Source organism: Perognathus longimembris, chromosome 1 (assembly GCF_023159225.1).
Source record: "Perognathus longimembris pacificus isolate PPM17 chromosome 1, ASM2315922v1, whole genome shotgun sequence".
NCBI lineage: Eukaryota > Metazoa > Chordata > Mammalia > Rodentia > Heteromyidae > Perognathus > Perognathus longimembris.
The window spans coordinates 121,267,820-121,283,259 of NC_063161.1; the positions used below are offsets into that span (position 1 = coordinate 121,267,820).

At 40.6% G+C, this 15,440-nt stretch overlaps 1 protein-coding gene across 1 annotated transcript in view; it reads left to right on the forward strand.

The window, feature by feature from the left end:
• LOC125360540 (methylthioadenosine phosphorylase) overlaps nt 1-10,118 on the forward strand; it is a 37,682-nt gene extending 27,564 nt beyond the window's left edge. The window contains exons 6-8 of the mRNA XM_048358587.1: nt 1,468-1,707; nt 6,327-6,449; nt 9,426-10,118. Of these exons, the coding sequence (XP_048214544.1) occupies nt 1,468-1,707; nt 6,327-6,449; nt 9,426-9,464 (402 nt within the window). The 3' untranslated portion in view covers nt 9,465-10,118. The remainder of the gene's footprint in view (nt 1-1,467; nt 1,708-6,326; nt 6,450-9,425) is intronic.
• The last annotated feature ends 5,322 nt before the right edge of the window (nt 10,119-15,440 follow it).

Below are 15,440 nucleotides of genomic sequence, written 5' to 3' on the forward strand. Positions count from 1 at the left end.
TACAATGAATTATGATCTGTTCATTATCCATTGCTAAATGTTTTGACTTTGAGTTGTTCCATTTTATATCTATAATATCCCAAGGCTTTTTGCCTGTTACCTGACAAATGTTTAGAAGCTTCCAGTGTCGTTCTTCATTAGAGAACCATGTTAGCATTTAAATAGTGTTTACAATGTTCCCAGCACACTGTGTACCTTACCTCATTTAATCCTCACAATATCTGAATTATACAATGTTATTACAGACAAAAAAGATACAGCATAAAGAAGAGGTTAAGTGACTTTCAACGGTGCTTTAGTAGGTTACTAGTTACTAATTTGAAAGACTAATGTTTTTTAAAATTTTGAAAGCTGGGGGCATGGTGATATACATCTATAATCCCTTCTGTGTGGGAGGAAGAGGTAGGAAGATCAAGATCTTAGTTCCAGGGTCTGGGGATATGGCCTAGTGGCAAGAGTGCTTGCCTTGTATACTTGAAGTCCTGGGTTCGATTCCCCAGCACCACATATACAGAAAATGGCCAGAAGTGATGCTGTGACTCAAGTGGCAGAGTGCTAGCCTTGAGCAAAGAGAAGCCAGGCACAGTGCTCAGGCCCTGAGTCCAAGGCCCAGGACTGGCAAAAAAAAAAAAAAAAAAAAAAAAAAAGATCTTAGTTCCAATCCAGGCAAAAGCAGAGACCCTATCTGAAAAATAAACTAAAGCAAAAAAGGACTAGCATTATGGCTTAGGTTATAGAGCAGTTGCCTAGCAAGTGTGGTGCCATGAGTTCAAACCCCAGTATGCCAAAATAAACACCACCACCTCACACACAAAGAGAATGTTAAAGCTTAGGCTAAGACAGGAAAAATAATTGATGACTTGGAGATAGAGGTTATTATTAATTTGAAACACTGGACAAAACAATGAAAGTTTTTAATATTTCTAAATACTTGTGCAGAGACTTGCACTAAAAGAAAGCCAAGGTAAATTTATTCTTGAACAGAAGAAAGTTAGTATAGTCCCATTTTCATTTCACCATAGATTCTTGGACTTGTAACAGGCAAAAGAAAAATTATTTTCTATCCCAAAACAAGATCTCCCAAAGGCCGCAGGTGCTGTATGAAAGAGCAGTGAATGCTAACTTTCCAGTAGCTCAGGAAGTAGAATTCAACACAGCCGTTGGGGAAAGTGGCACAGGGCAGGATCAGGTGGGGAGTTAGAGGTCAAGAGTTAGGAATCAAGTCTGGATTCATAGCCTACACTAGTCTCCTAAAGTTGTTCAAAAGAGATGGTATTAAAGCACCTAAGGAAACATCTGGAACATGGAAAACGCTCCATGTTCCTTGGTAGACATGAACAATGTGTGCAGGGGTCTGGGAGAACTGTAAATGTATAGACTTAGGGCATATAAGTAATTAACTTGCTAAACATCAGGAGAAATAAAATCTTAGCTGTACATTTGAGTTTGTACTTCTTCCTTATCTAGGTACTCATAGAGACTGCTAAGAAGCTAGGCCTTCGATGCCACTCAAAGGGGACAATGATCACAATTGAAGGGCCTCGTTTTAGCTCTCGAGCAGAAAGCTTCATGTTCCGCACCTGGGGGGCAGATGTCATCAATATGACCACGGTTCCAGAGGTCGTTCTTGCTAAGGAGGCTGGGATTTGCTATGCAAGCATCGCCATGGCAACAGATTACGATTGCTGGAAGGAGCATGAAGAAGCAGTAGGTGGAAATTTCTCCTCAGCATGTGTGGTGTGGGTTTCTAAGTGTTATGAGCCATTAAGGGGGCATCTTTATTTCTTTTGTGTTAGTTCCAGAAAGTGTGTTTCTACAAAGTTTTAAAAGTATTAAGTAAATTATTAGCAAATATTTTGTGTAGGTCCCATTTGAAGTTAGAACAAAGACCCTTTATGGCAGAAGCAGTTCAGGAACTCACTTTTCCAAGGATTGACAGTTAAAATTACATTGTGGACATACACCTGTTTAGTATAATCACATTGAGAGTTAGCCTTACTTTAAAGATAAAGGTATATTTTGACTAATTTCCTTGAGCTATGCAACATTTCTTACATTTACTTTCAAGGGGGAAAAAAGATTCTGTCTGTATCCATCTGTTAACCTACCACTGCTGCATTTCTGCTATGTAAATGGACAAGTCCTTAGAGAAGGAAAGTAAAAACTAGCACAATAAAAGAAAATTAAAGGTTAGGAAGAGTGTGGTGGGATGAAGTAGTCCTATCTAGCTGGCTGAACCAAATTTGGAAGTCTGAGAACCTTTCCTGGCTTACGTGTGTTGAGAAAGGACATGATTAATTAGTGTAGAGAAGGAGAAGGATGAGCTACAGCAGGGCCACATGGCCACATGGCGGGGGGAGGGTAATCAGGCAGGGAAAACACAATCCTGGAAAAATACTGAAACACTAGGATACTGAAACACTGAAGTCAAGCTTTCAAAACAAACCTTTTTTTTTTTATGGGGGAGGGGGGGCCAGTCCTGGGGCTTGGACTCAGGGCCTGAGCACTGTCCCTGGCTTCTTTCTGCTCAAGACTAACACCCTGCCACTTGAGCCACAGCACCACTTCTGGCCGTTTTCTATATATGTGGTGCTGGGGAATCGAACCTAGGGCTTCATGCATACAAGGCAAGCACTCTTGACACTAGGCCATATTCCCAGCCCCTCAAAACAAACCTTTTTATTGTAGAAAACCTTAAACATCTATGAAACCCAACTCTACAATTATCAACTATGGCTAGCCTTGTGTTTTATATGGGCCTCTATATAATTCCCGCCCCCACGCCCATTCTCATTTTGAAATAAAGGCTTCTTTGAAGTTAAAGAAAAATAACTACAACACCATTATTGTACCAAAACAATATTAAATATAATCAAATGTCCAGACTGTTCCCATTTTCCCTCTGATCTTAAAACAGTTTGGTCAAATTTAGATCCCCTACGATCCACATGTTGCATATTAATGGTATTCTTAAGATTCTTCTTAATCTAATATTCTCTCTTTTCATTTCCTTTACTTGAAAAAACCACAAACTATTTGTCTCAGTTTGGAATAAAGGGACAAAACTATAGTGAATGAATTTTGAAGGAAGAAGTATAGGTGCTAAGCATATTCTTGGTGTTCTCTCAAGGGGTGGTGGTTTCACAGAAAACAAGGCGAGGTATTCTTGCCATATCTGTCCATGAGTACGGCGTTTTTGGACACAGGTGAACCTAGATTCTTCCTAGTGAATTCTTTGCATTGACTCCTCACTATGATATGCTTTTGCTAAGTAGTAAGATACCTTTTATATAACATATTTGAAAATCCTGACTTATCATGATGTCTGGTTTGGCAGCTTTGTAACTCATGGAACAGTTCAATCTCATGAATTTTGAGAAGCTGCTTCTAATTAATGAATTAAAAATTTTTTTTTAAAGCTTCAGCTTCGCCACTTGTAGAGAGCTGATTGTGTCTTGCTTGGAGTTTTCTGCTCAGTCTCAAAACATAGGCCTCTCTTGCAGAATGTTGAAAAACACCCAGCTAGTTATTCAGAAGCATTTAGTCATGATGACAAACTTGGTAAATGCCACAGAAAGGAACACACACAGATGATATCACCTCAGCCAGTTGTATGGCATTGGGCTTTAAACAAATATGTGACATGGCATGTCAAAGAAGCTTCAAGAGTTGGCTAAACACACCCTTAATTCTAGTTCAGTTATAATTTTGACCTTGCAGAATTACTAGGAGAATAAATCAATTAGTATGTCTAGAACATTCACTCATAGGAGGGTGGTTGTCAGATGGTAACCACGATGGAGTTGGGAAGGGGGAGTACTGCCAGAAAAGTTTGCAAAGAATATAACTTAAGAGGTTTGCTGCAGTTGCTGTAGTCGCTGCCGGCCAGCGGCTTGGGGGGCAAGTGGAGACGGAGTCACAAAAGAAGAGGGGCCCAGGCAAGACAGACTCCAGAGACCAGACTCGAGATGTAGATCTAGTTTATTGCGCAGTTTCAAAGCCTATATAGGCGAATCACCCAGTATATGATGTAATCAACAGCCAATAGGTAACCGACACCTTTACTTAGGGACTCTTGAATAGGGACTTTCCAGGAGGTGCAGGCTTGAGGCAGAGCCAACTCATGCCTTAATGCCCTTTGGGTTTACTCTAGAGCAAGCTCCACTGGAGTATTCCCTACAGAGGTTTGAGTTGACCTTGAATGGAGGGTCCTATTTTTTCTGTGAGTCACAGGGTCAGTAGGAAGGGCATTTTGGGTGGAGCCCAAGACCAGAAACAAAGGCAAGAGAAATCAGAATCAGCATAGATGGCATAGATGTATCAGTCACAGGAAAGGCCCGTTGAAATAAGTAAAAAGTTCTTGGCTACTTCATGACCCTGCATTTTATGACTCAGCTAAAGCCATGCCTTTTCTTGTATTTGGCAAGCCCCCAATTGGCCAGTTTTGTGTTAAACAGTAGTGGAAACTTCCTCAGCCATGCTGCTCTTACTTTTTTTTTAAGTACATCTCTTATTCGTGACTTTCACTTAAGGAGATGAGGATATGATCATCCTGTCCCTGAATAACAAGTGTTTTATATTGGCCACTTTTTTTCAATCATTGAAGCAATTTCAATCATACGCAAAAGTAAACAATAATATAATATCTACATCCATGAGTCCCAGCACCCAACTGCAATAATTATCCCATCAGTTTATGGCCAGACACATTTCATCTGTATTCTCATCTATGATTGTAATCCAGAAACATTTCAAGAAAGTATCAAACACAATTAGATAGTAATTCATATTTGTTTTTTCTAGTTACATTTCTATAAAGAAATCATAGTACTGGGCGTGATGATACATGCCTATAGTTCTAGCACTTGAGAATCAGAGATAGGAGTATTGTGAATTCCAGGCCAGCTTGCACTACAAGAGAACTTTCCCAGCAAAACAGGGAGAAAGGATTAAAGCCCTTGTCCAGTTTGAATTGCTGATTACTGAAATCTAAGAATAGTTTAACAGGCTTCTCTATTTTCCATACTTCCCACAAATTGGTTGAGATTTATTCAAATTCAAGAATGTAAGTAGTGCTTTGTTTTTTCTGTCTGGTCTGAAAGCACATACTGAGTGGGTTCGTGTGTGGGTATATTGGTCTTGGGTCTTAAACTAAGGGCCTAGGCTCTGTTCCTGATCATTTTTGCTCAAGGCTGGCACTCTGCCAACCTGAGCCACAGCTCTACTTCCTGGTGGCTAATTAGAGATAAGAGTCTCATGGACTTTCCTGACCAGGCTGGCTTCAAACCAAAATCCTCAAATTTCAACCTCTTGAGTTGGATTTTAGGTATATGCCTTCAGCACCTGGCTTGAGTAGGGTTGTTTTGTTTTCTTATCTGATTGTTTAGCTTCGTTTTCTTGGTTAGTTTGTGGCATTCACAGCCAGTCCACTAATTCATTAGCACTAAGACTTAAATGGAGGCTAGACCAGCACAAGTGGCTCATGCCTCTTGGCCTACCTGTTCAGAAGGCTGAGATCTGACAATCATAATTCAGAGCCAGCTGGAGCAAGAAAGTCCTTGAGACACTTACCTCCAGTCAGCCACCAAAAGGCCTAAAGTAGAGCTGGGGTTCAGGTGGTAGAGTGCCTAGTCTTGAGCAAAAACACTAAAGGGCAAAATCCAGGCCCAGAGATCAAACCCCAGTATGAGCATATGCATGCGTTACCCACACACATACACCTTCTTTTGAGTTATCCAATATAACAACCCTTTTAAGACTATAATTTATTCTTCTGTGGACAGGGAGAACAGCCTTTTTTTTTAAACCATTCTAATCTGAGATACAACACTCTTGAAATCTGACAGTGCCTTTCAGAGATAACCAAATTGTCTTTCCCAAGAACTGAAACTATTGTAGTAAGTGAAGTATTTGGGCTCCAGGGATTAAGTTTGAAGTAAACAGGTTTGTCTTAGTCTGTTCAGATTGCTGTCACAGCCAGGTAACTTTTAGATGCAAAAAAGGGTCAGTCTTCACAGTTTTAGAGTTTGGGGAGTCCAAGATGCTGGCACTGACTGGTTCGTCATAGGCATCTCCTCACTGAGCCTCATGTGGTGAGAAGCGAAGGAGCACTCTGTAATCTCTGTCCCAATTCATGGAACCTCTCTGCCTTTATCACCTGATCATCTCTCAAGTGTCCTAATGCACTTGCCTGAGGATTAGGTTTTCACGAACACATATGAAACGATCACAAACATGTATACCATAGCAAGGCAAGAATGCAGAAAAATGTTCTGCAGAAAGCATTGACTTTTAAATTCTAGTGAAATCCCATGTTTATTTTCCAGGTTTCGGTAGACCGTGTTTTAAAGACCCTGAAAGAAAATGCCAATAAAGCTAAAAGTTTACTGCTTACTACCATACCTCAGATAGGGTCCATGGAATGGTCAGAAACGCTCCATAACCTGAAGGTAAGTGTCCTTCCCTATGTGCGAGCAGACTCTAATGTAGATCTATAGCTGCTTTTTTCTCTTTCTTGAATTTCACATTTGGTCCATCTCTTCCTGTTTCTTATGTAAACTTGGATTTAGTTCTTCAGTGAGTTTTCATGCCTGTACTACTACACCAACCCCTTGTTGAGCTGAGCAATCCTATTTTCTAGCTGATATGTAAGATCCTTGGAGACTGAGGTCAGGAAAGGTTTCTAACCTAGAGTCTTGCAGGCTTCACATGGTCCTGGAGTATTCCTAAGATGAAAGTGCATGATATCATGTGGATGTCTTAATCATATTAGGTAAGAGTTGGCTCAATTTTTTTTGAGTTTGTATGTTTACCCTGGTATCTAAAGAGACTGTTTCTTGAGGTGTCCTAGGGCATACCTATACTCTTGGGTTTTATGACAGAAGCAAGGAAAAATATGGAAGGTTGATGGAAGGCCTCTCCACCTATGCCATCTGGGAGCTCAAGAACAGGAGACAGAGGTTTTGTGTGATAAGGTCGGTCTGTACTAATTGCTGATTTACACAGTTCTAGTGCTCTAACACAGCTAGTTTGAAGCTACCAGCATAACCCCAACAAGAGGTTGGGAAGTGGCACGCACAAGCTGGTACAAACAGACCTCAGCATGCCGATACAACAGTGACTCAGCGTTCAGGAAAAGTTGGGAAGGTCAAAAATCTCTCTTCACTACTAGAAAACAGCTCTTGGTTTCAACCATGTGTCTGTCTGTAGCAGGCAAATGGTATTTAATGAAAAAGGCTTTTAATGAATACATGGTTCTTCTCCCTTTTAAATGTGTTATGAGTGTTCAGACTTAGGAAGCCATTATTATTATTATTACTAACCTATGAAGAACAGGTAGTTGGGGGTGATAGAGCCACTCCAGGCAAGCACAAGGTCCTTGGTTCAGACCCTACTCCCGTTTTAATTTTTTTTAAGTAAACGAAAAATATATTCTAAAAATTAGTGAATATTGGTTTAAACGGGTAGTTTAGGCCAGGCATTAGTAGCTAGCTGTTCATGCTTACAATCCTAGCTTTTCAGGAGACTGAGACTTGGAGGATCATGATTCAAAGCCAGCCTGGGTAGAAAGTCTATAAACGATTGGGTCTCCAGTGATAGTGCCATTCATGAGCAAGAAAGCCAAACAAGGACCTAAAAATAAATCATAACTTGACACTGGAAAAAAAAAGAAAAGAAGGAGAAGCATCAGTTCAGACCCTGGTACTAGCAAACAAAAAAGGAGGTGGGGACTATGGTTTTTATAAGGCAGTAGTCAAGACCTAAGAGTATGAGCTACTGTGGGCCTAGAGCTGGTCAAAACCCCTTAGTCCTCTAGGAGAAAATGTCTTAAAATATGAATGAAAATGAGTATAAATGACAGCTGTTAGTACATAGAGGAGGAGCATGGAGTTATGCTGGGAATTGAGCTCCTAACTGAGCTCCTAATTCACAATTTGCCTTGATGAGCCATAGGCTCCCAAGCCTTCCTACAGCCAGGAATAGTAGAAACCAACCTCAGAAAAGGCCAGCCAATCAAGGACCTCCTGCCCTGAGACCCTCTGATGAAGACAAGGATGAGAGGAAAAGGCCTGCAACTCTAATCTAGAAATCAGATGGGTTCTCACCCCTACCCACATCTGAAGAAGACACCAAGCCTCTTTGAGGCAAAGTTTAGACCTGCCACCAGCACATTAGTGGCTAAGACACCAGATGGCCTCTGGCTCAGTTCTGATCGTTCAAACGAGAGGCAGAGACCAAGATCTGACCTCAGCCAACCCCAACCTTGTCAGAATTGTCATAGCTCAAGTGGTTTGAAAAATATGAATATTCAGGGTTCTCCCCTTGGAAGTTTAAATGTACTGCCAAAGAATGCCTAGAGGGTGAGAGGAGAGATTTCAAAGTTTGTCAGATACTACACTGCCTGATCAAGGAGCAGGAACACTAGGAGGGCTGGAACAGTGTAAGAGAAGGCTGTGACAAGGCTCTGGGTGGGCCAGGCCTTCCTTAAGGAAGGGTCTAGAACATTGCATCTCCTTAGTGATATGAGAAAAGGGTGTTGCATTCATCTCCCTTTCACAGATGTGGAGACTGAGGCACAGAGAGATAGGGACAAAGGCTGAGCACAAGTAGAGCCAGTCACCCATATGATACCCTGGGGTCTGCAAAAGGCACTATCTCCTGAGACCTGCAGGAAAGAAAACAGTCTCCCATCACAGGCAGGGCAGAGAGGTTTCAGATAGTTGTTTTGTTTTGTTTCACTCTTCTTTCTTCCTTTCCATCATGAGAAATTTAATCCAAAACTCATTATGTCAGGTCAAACAAGGTTATTGAGGCTGATGGGGTCCATTTTCTCCCAGTCTAATGAGAGGGTAATATGTTCTGGAGCCCAGCTGGAGAATGGTGGTAAATTGAAGCCCCCAGTACATCCTGAGATTAGAAGGATAAGAAACTGCTAATCTGCAGTGCACATGTACCAGCCTGTGTGCAGGTTGGATGTGTTGCAATGATCTCTGGGTCAGTGGATCTTTATTCAGGTATTCCTTAGCAGTATCCTCTGAGGCTGTCCAGAAGCAATGACACTCCAAAAAGCATGCCTTACACCCAGATCTTGGTTTTTAAATGTGCCTGTTCACTAAAATGAGCCATGGCTTCCTCAAGAAATAGCTTATTCTGGGACTTGGCAGGAAAGGAGATGAATCTAGGAAACCTTATTTCCCAAAAGCAGGTGTATACACAAAGCACCGTGAGGATATATCAAAAAGACATCATGCCAATCTGAAGAGACTCCCCACCTAAAAACAAAGTCCTCACTCTAACCCACAAAATCAAAATCTGGATGAGTTTGTTGTTATTTTAAAAATGTTCTTTAACAAGCAATCCAGGTAATTAGCATGCCCACCAGTGCCTGCTGCACTTGTCATCTCTTCCTGCTTTCTTCCTTTCAGAACATGGCCCAGTTTTCTGTTTTATTACCAAGACATTAAAAGAAAGCATGACTGCCCCCAGAAAAGAAGACTTTGTACGAATTTTACTTAACATGAAGAGTGGGGGAAAGACATGCCCTTGCCTACAACAGAAGAAGAGTGTGGTAAGACAAGACATTGAATGTATTACAGACTCCACCTAAAAGACTGACACTGCTTCAGGACACAGAAGAAAAGCAAATGAAAACCAATAAACAGGGAAAACCTTACATTTTAGGGAAAACCAAAGAAGATCCTATTTTGCCTCCCCCCTATTAAATTTGCAACCCTAAAGTTGGGGGCTATATTCAGTGTTCTTTGATGCTGGGTAATATAAGAAAGAAAATAGGTCTTGGGCTGCTTGTTCTTATATGATTGTATATTGGTACAGTTTACTAGTGGTCAGTTTATCAAAATGTACCAGTTGCTCGACAGTACTTACGTACTTAGTTGGGTATTTCTAAGGAATGTCTCTCTGAACATTATCAGACATGTGCAAAGAACTTTGTATAAAGAAAAATGTCGTGTTGCTTCTAATAGATATTCAAAACAATCTGAATATCCAACAGTTGTAGGTAAGTTGAGGTTTAGTTATAATTACGTTGTAAAACAATCAACTGAAGATCGTATTTTCACATAATAATATCCTAAGGAAATTGTTGTCTGAAGTGTAAATGTCCTAAGGAAATTGTTGTTCTGAAATATAAAATGAAAAAAATGACAAATTTTACAGTACTAATTTTATCTTAAAGTGCTATATCCATGTACAAAAATACTTGAAAGAAAAATACATAATCTTTCATTATATTTGGAGACCATGTACTATATTTTTTGCTTTTATTTTTAATTGTATTTTTCTATGATGAGTATAATCAAGTAATGAAGTTGTAAAAATTAAAATGGAAGCTTGGCACTAGTGGCTCAGACCTGTAATAATAGCTACTCCAGATTGTGGTTGAAAGCCATCCCAGGCAGGAAAGTCCATGAGACTCTTATCCTCAGTTAACCAGTGTCTAGGTCCTAAGTTTAAGCCCCACTACTGGCACAGGGAAGAAAAAAATTAAATGGAATTAGAAAAATTAAGTTCTTGAAAACAGTTTTTGTTAATGAAGCAAGAGTCAAATGGAGATCTAAATAGGATATTTACATAATTCACTTGATCATTGGTGACCATACAGTCAGATCAGTACTTTCAGTTGCAACTACTTCCTGAGAAAAGCTATGTGTTTAATATTGAGGTAGTCAAAAGTCAAGCATGTCAGATGTTTTTAAAACCAATACTTGTTTCTACTCCATTTATAAGTTAACATGTTATTTTACATGAGTTAGTGATTTGTTTTCTAATAAAAGGCTTTTTCCTTAATGTTAATATTTTTATCATTAATTTTCTAAAGATGCCTATTTTCTTAAATCCACAGCATAGGAATATCTTTTTTTTCCCCTTCAGAGTTCATTCTTACTATGGTCTGTCACAGGATATTTAAGGACTAGAATTCATAATCTTTCGTTTAAAGAATGTAAAATCAGTGTGTTTTTGTTTATGAGATGGCTTCAAGATAATTAAGCTGCTAGTTATAAGCAAATAAACCAGTTATTCTGAGCCATTCGTGTTGCATGTGATTATGACTCAGGCTGCCTGTTACAGCTGTTTCAACTCTGGTTATTGGGGATCGATCCTCAGACAAACTCACAGGGTTGGGCCAGGTTCTTTCATTCTAAGTCATACACTCTAATATATTCCCTCATTTTCCCTCATTTTTTATTGGTGTCTCAGAATGTCAAGGCAAAAAAATAAGGCATTTGTTTTACTTTTCTTCATCCAGTAGTTTTTTTCTAGCAGCCTCTTTTCAGGCTTCACAATTGCATACTGTCCATCTGATCATTTGTGTTTCTATGTACCAGGTAATGATGTTGTTAGTCCAGGAACTTTGAGAACTGCCATCATAGCTATTTCTGCCTCTTAAGCAACAAACGTCTGACCTAATTAGGATCATCACTGCAGCAATGGTGCCTTTCATTCTAGTTTTTCTCTTTATTGGATTGTTTCACCACACAAATATGCTTCATTTTTTTTCTTGAGAGTGGGGGTGGTTATTATGATCAAACCCAGGTCATCCGTGCATGCACCCAACCTCATAGCAAGTGCTGTGTTACCAGTTCCCATTAATTCTGTCTGCTTCGAATTTTGCACTAGGAGCCAGCATGAGTTTTTTTTTAAACAACATATGTGATTCCTCTACTTAGTTATTTTACTCACTAAAAGCCTAAACCTCCACAATAAACCCATGTGTCCCCACATGATCTTCACTTGCTACCTTTTGTTTCTCATCTCCTTTCTCACAATTGTCTGTCTCACTCACTGCCGGAATACTAGTATATTTAGTATTCTTCTACTTTGAAAACTCCCCACTCACTACATCCCTTCCTACAAACCTTTACTCAGAATCACCTTAGGGGTTCAACCTTGACTGTGCTGTTTTAATGGAGGGCAATGCCCTTCCCTTCACCCCATGTCCCTCATATTTTTGAGGAACTCTTTCTTGGAAAGCTTTTCTATTTTTCTCTTTACCAAAACTACTACTAACACGCCCTAGTGTTTATTTGTTCATATTTGTTCATTGCCTATTTACAACATGCTCCCACTAAAATATAATCTCATCATTCAGTTACCCAAATGACCAGGATGGTTAAGAGTACTCAAGCTCCTAGCTCACTGTTTTGGACATACAGCTTCTCAATACATGCAGTTGTCATGTTCTGTCCTATTCCGGCTTGCTCTGGTCTCTTTTCCATCACTGATAGAAGTTAAATGTGAGCTAATATGTATTACACTGCCATTTTTTGTCTCTACTTGTTTGGTTGAAGGCAAAGGAAATGGTCCAAGAAAAATGTTTAACCCTATCAGGAAAACCCCCAAGTCCTCTTTAAAGCCCCCATTTAATTTCAAAAGGTGAAAACAACCCCTGCTAGAGTCGCAAAAACAGTGACACATCCTCAGCAAAGCCCTTACCATATGCTCTCTGGGGACCCCTGGGAACTGGTATGGAAAAGGTATCTACAACTGTCTGCAGCTGGGACACTGGAGAAAAGAATGTCATCGTGGGACACCAGCTTCTGAAAACACCCTGACCTGTCTGTAAGCAGAGGGGGTGCTGAAGCAGGGGTTTCCACAAGTCCATAGGGAGCTGGGACCAAGCCCTGAAGGGCAACAAGATGGCTGTGTCCATGCAGTCACCTCTACAGCTATCCATGTTGGATGGAGAAGTTTTCCTTAGTGCTGGGGGGGGGGGGGGGGTGCGTCTTTTTTTTGTTGTTTTGCCCTCTCTGAACCACCAACCTCTGAATCCTGTGCAATGATGGGAATTGATGGTAAAACTCATTAGAGGTAGCTAAATGTTATTCAAAGAAACAGTCTATGTTTGGGGCTCCCAAGAACCTTACAAAGTGAAGGTGGCCTGCCTTTATGTGCAAGGATACCCAGCCAGTGGACCAAGCACTTAGAATCACCTGTCACTTGCATTCAGCCTGGAAGCCTCCTTCTGGGAAGATGGAATGAGGCAACCAAGTCCTGAAGAAAACTTTAACCAGGTTATGCCAATAAACTGGAATCTTGATTTAACGCATCGTTTATTGCTTTATTGATGGAAAGGATTGCCACTAACGGCTAATCTATCTCCATCCCTATGAAATCATTCATGGAAGACTATTCCTAACTTGTGACTTCCTGGTGGACCCACATACACCTTCATTCAACATGGGACAGGTATAGCTTGCCATACAATACAATGTCATCAAAGTCTGGAAATTCTGACAAGGGCAAATTATATAGGGACAGATAGGCCATACTCTTAATTTTCCTGCAAAAAAAAAAAATCAAAAACTTGCTGTTTAATTCAGCTGTATTAGCCGTGGCTCTCTAGAATAAATGCTTTGGGGGCTGGTGGGACATTAATGCCATTTCCTGCATACCAATACATGCCCCATCTAACAGGAATGAATGATACGTGTGTGTGTGTGTGTGTGTGTGTGTGTGTGTACGTGTGTGTGTGTACGCACACACTGATCCTAGGGCTTGGATTCAGTCTGGGAACTGCCCTGAGCTTTGTTGTTCAAGGCTAGCACTACCACTTGAGCTATAGCTGCACTGCCTTTTTTGATAGTTAATTGAGATAAGAGTCTCATGGAAGCTGGGAAACGAGGCTCACACCTGTAATCTTAGCTACCCAGGAGGCTGAGATCTGAGAACTGGTTCAAAGCCAGCCTGGGTAGGAAAATCTATGAGTCTTATCTCCACTGAATTATATACACAGAGCCAGAAGTTGAGCTGTAGTTCGAGTGGTAAGAGAGTGCTAGCTTGAGTACTCAAGGATAGTACCCAAGCCCAGAGTTCAAGCCCCAGGACTAACAAAAAAGAAAATCTCATGGACCTCCTGCTAATCAGAAGCTCAAGGTGGTACCTGCCTCTCCACTTGGAAGACTGCTGTTTCTGTGCTAACCATCATGGTCTGAATTAATATAAAAAGATGTTTATGAGATAGTGGTCTTCTCGGGGATTGTGCTGGAACAGCCTCATAGGGCTTCCCCACTTAAGTACTTCCAGGTTTGGAGCCCTGTTATTCATATCTTGCAGGATGAAGGGGCTCTACCTGCAGTTAATGATCCATGAAATATTTCAAACACTTCCTCCAAAATAAGAGACACAATTTAAGTTTTGACAACTCTTAATGTGTGATTATTCTGCTTTGGTTGCTATTTTAATGCTGTATCTTGAATTTGAAACATATTCAACTTTTGTATCATCACTTGAAGTCTTTTCTGTATGTTGTAATTTCCTTAACCTTCATCCGAGACTTGCTTTTTGTGATGATTATATAGATCTTGGGCATGTGGATAGAGGTTGGATTGTAGTTATCTTTGTTGGCATCATCATCAGAGGCAAGGTACTCCATGTCACAAAGAATCATCTCATCGCATTGCACCTCATCTCATCATTACTAGATAGATATAATTTTGCCACTGTGTTAGTACTTACGCAGCATACATGTTCCCAACTTCTCTGGAATCCTCAGGGAACAAGGACTAAGATAATAGGTCCCAATCTGACCAATTCTGAAACAATGGATACAGACCACCTGATAACACACCTCTGACCCCTGGAGCAACCCTGTCACTGGTACTGTTTAATAATGATGCATACCTCTGCACTTCCTATACCCCAGAATGGCTGAAGATAAACTAAAGTGCTCTCTCCCTGTGGTATGCCTGTGCTACATAGTAAATCACCTGTCTCTGCCCTTTATCATGTCTCTTAATTTAGCATCTAGGGATGAGTGTCTGGATCTGACATGGAAATCCAGGAGTTTAGTCCAGTGTCTCAGTGAGCATCAAGATTAAGAAAATAAAATTAGGTGTAGCAGAGATTCTAACATAAATCTTAAAATGAACACATGTTCCAACCATTGAAGGTCCCAAGACATATAGCCAGTTAAGAAACATTTGCTCTAACCCATTGTAAACAATGGTAAGAATCTGTTGTATTTATATTAGGACTTGTACCTTCCCTCTCAGTCCAGCAAGTTGGAAACTTCAGACTCATACAACCAAGAACATGGCTTCATCAGTATACCCAGCTGACATCCCAGAGTGGAAAGGAAATCACTATTTCTCATCTGAGGCTAAACTGCAGAAAAGTTCAGGTTTAAGGAAGGTTCTTTTAAGCATGACAAGAACCAATGCTGGGGGGAGGGGAGAACGAGGGAGGAGGTAACAGTACAAGAAATGTACCCAGGGCTGGGAATATGGCCAGTGGCCTTGTATACATGAAGCCCTGGGTTCAGTTCCCCAGCACCACATATATAGAAAACGGCCAGAAGAGGCTCTGTGGCTCAAGTGGCAGAGTACTAGCCTTGAGCAAAAAAAAGCCTGGGACAGTGCTCAGGCCCTCAGTCTAAGGCCCAGGACTGGCAAAAAAAAAAAAAAAAAAAAGTACCCAAGGCA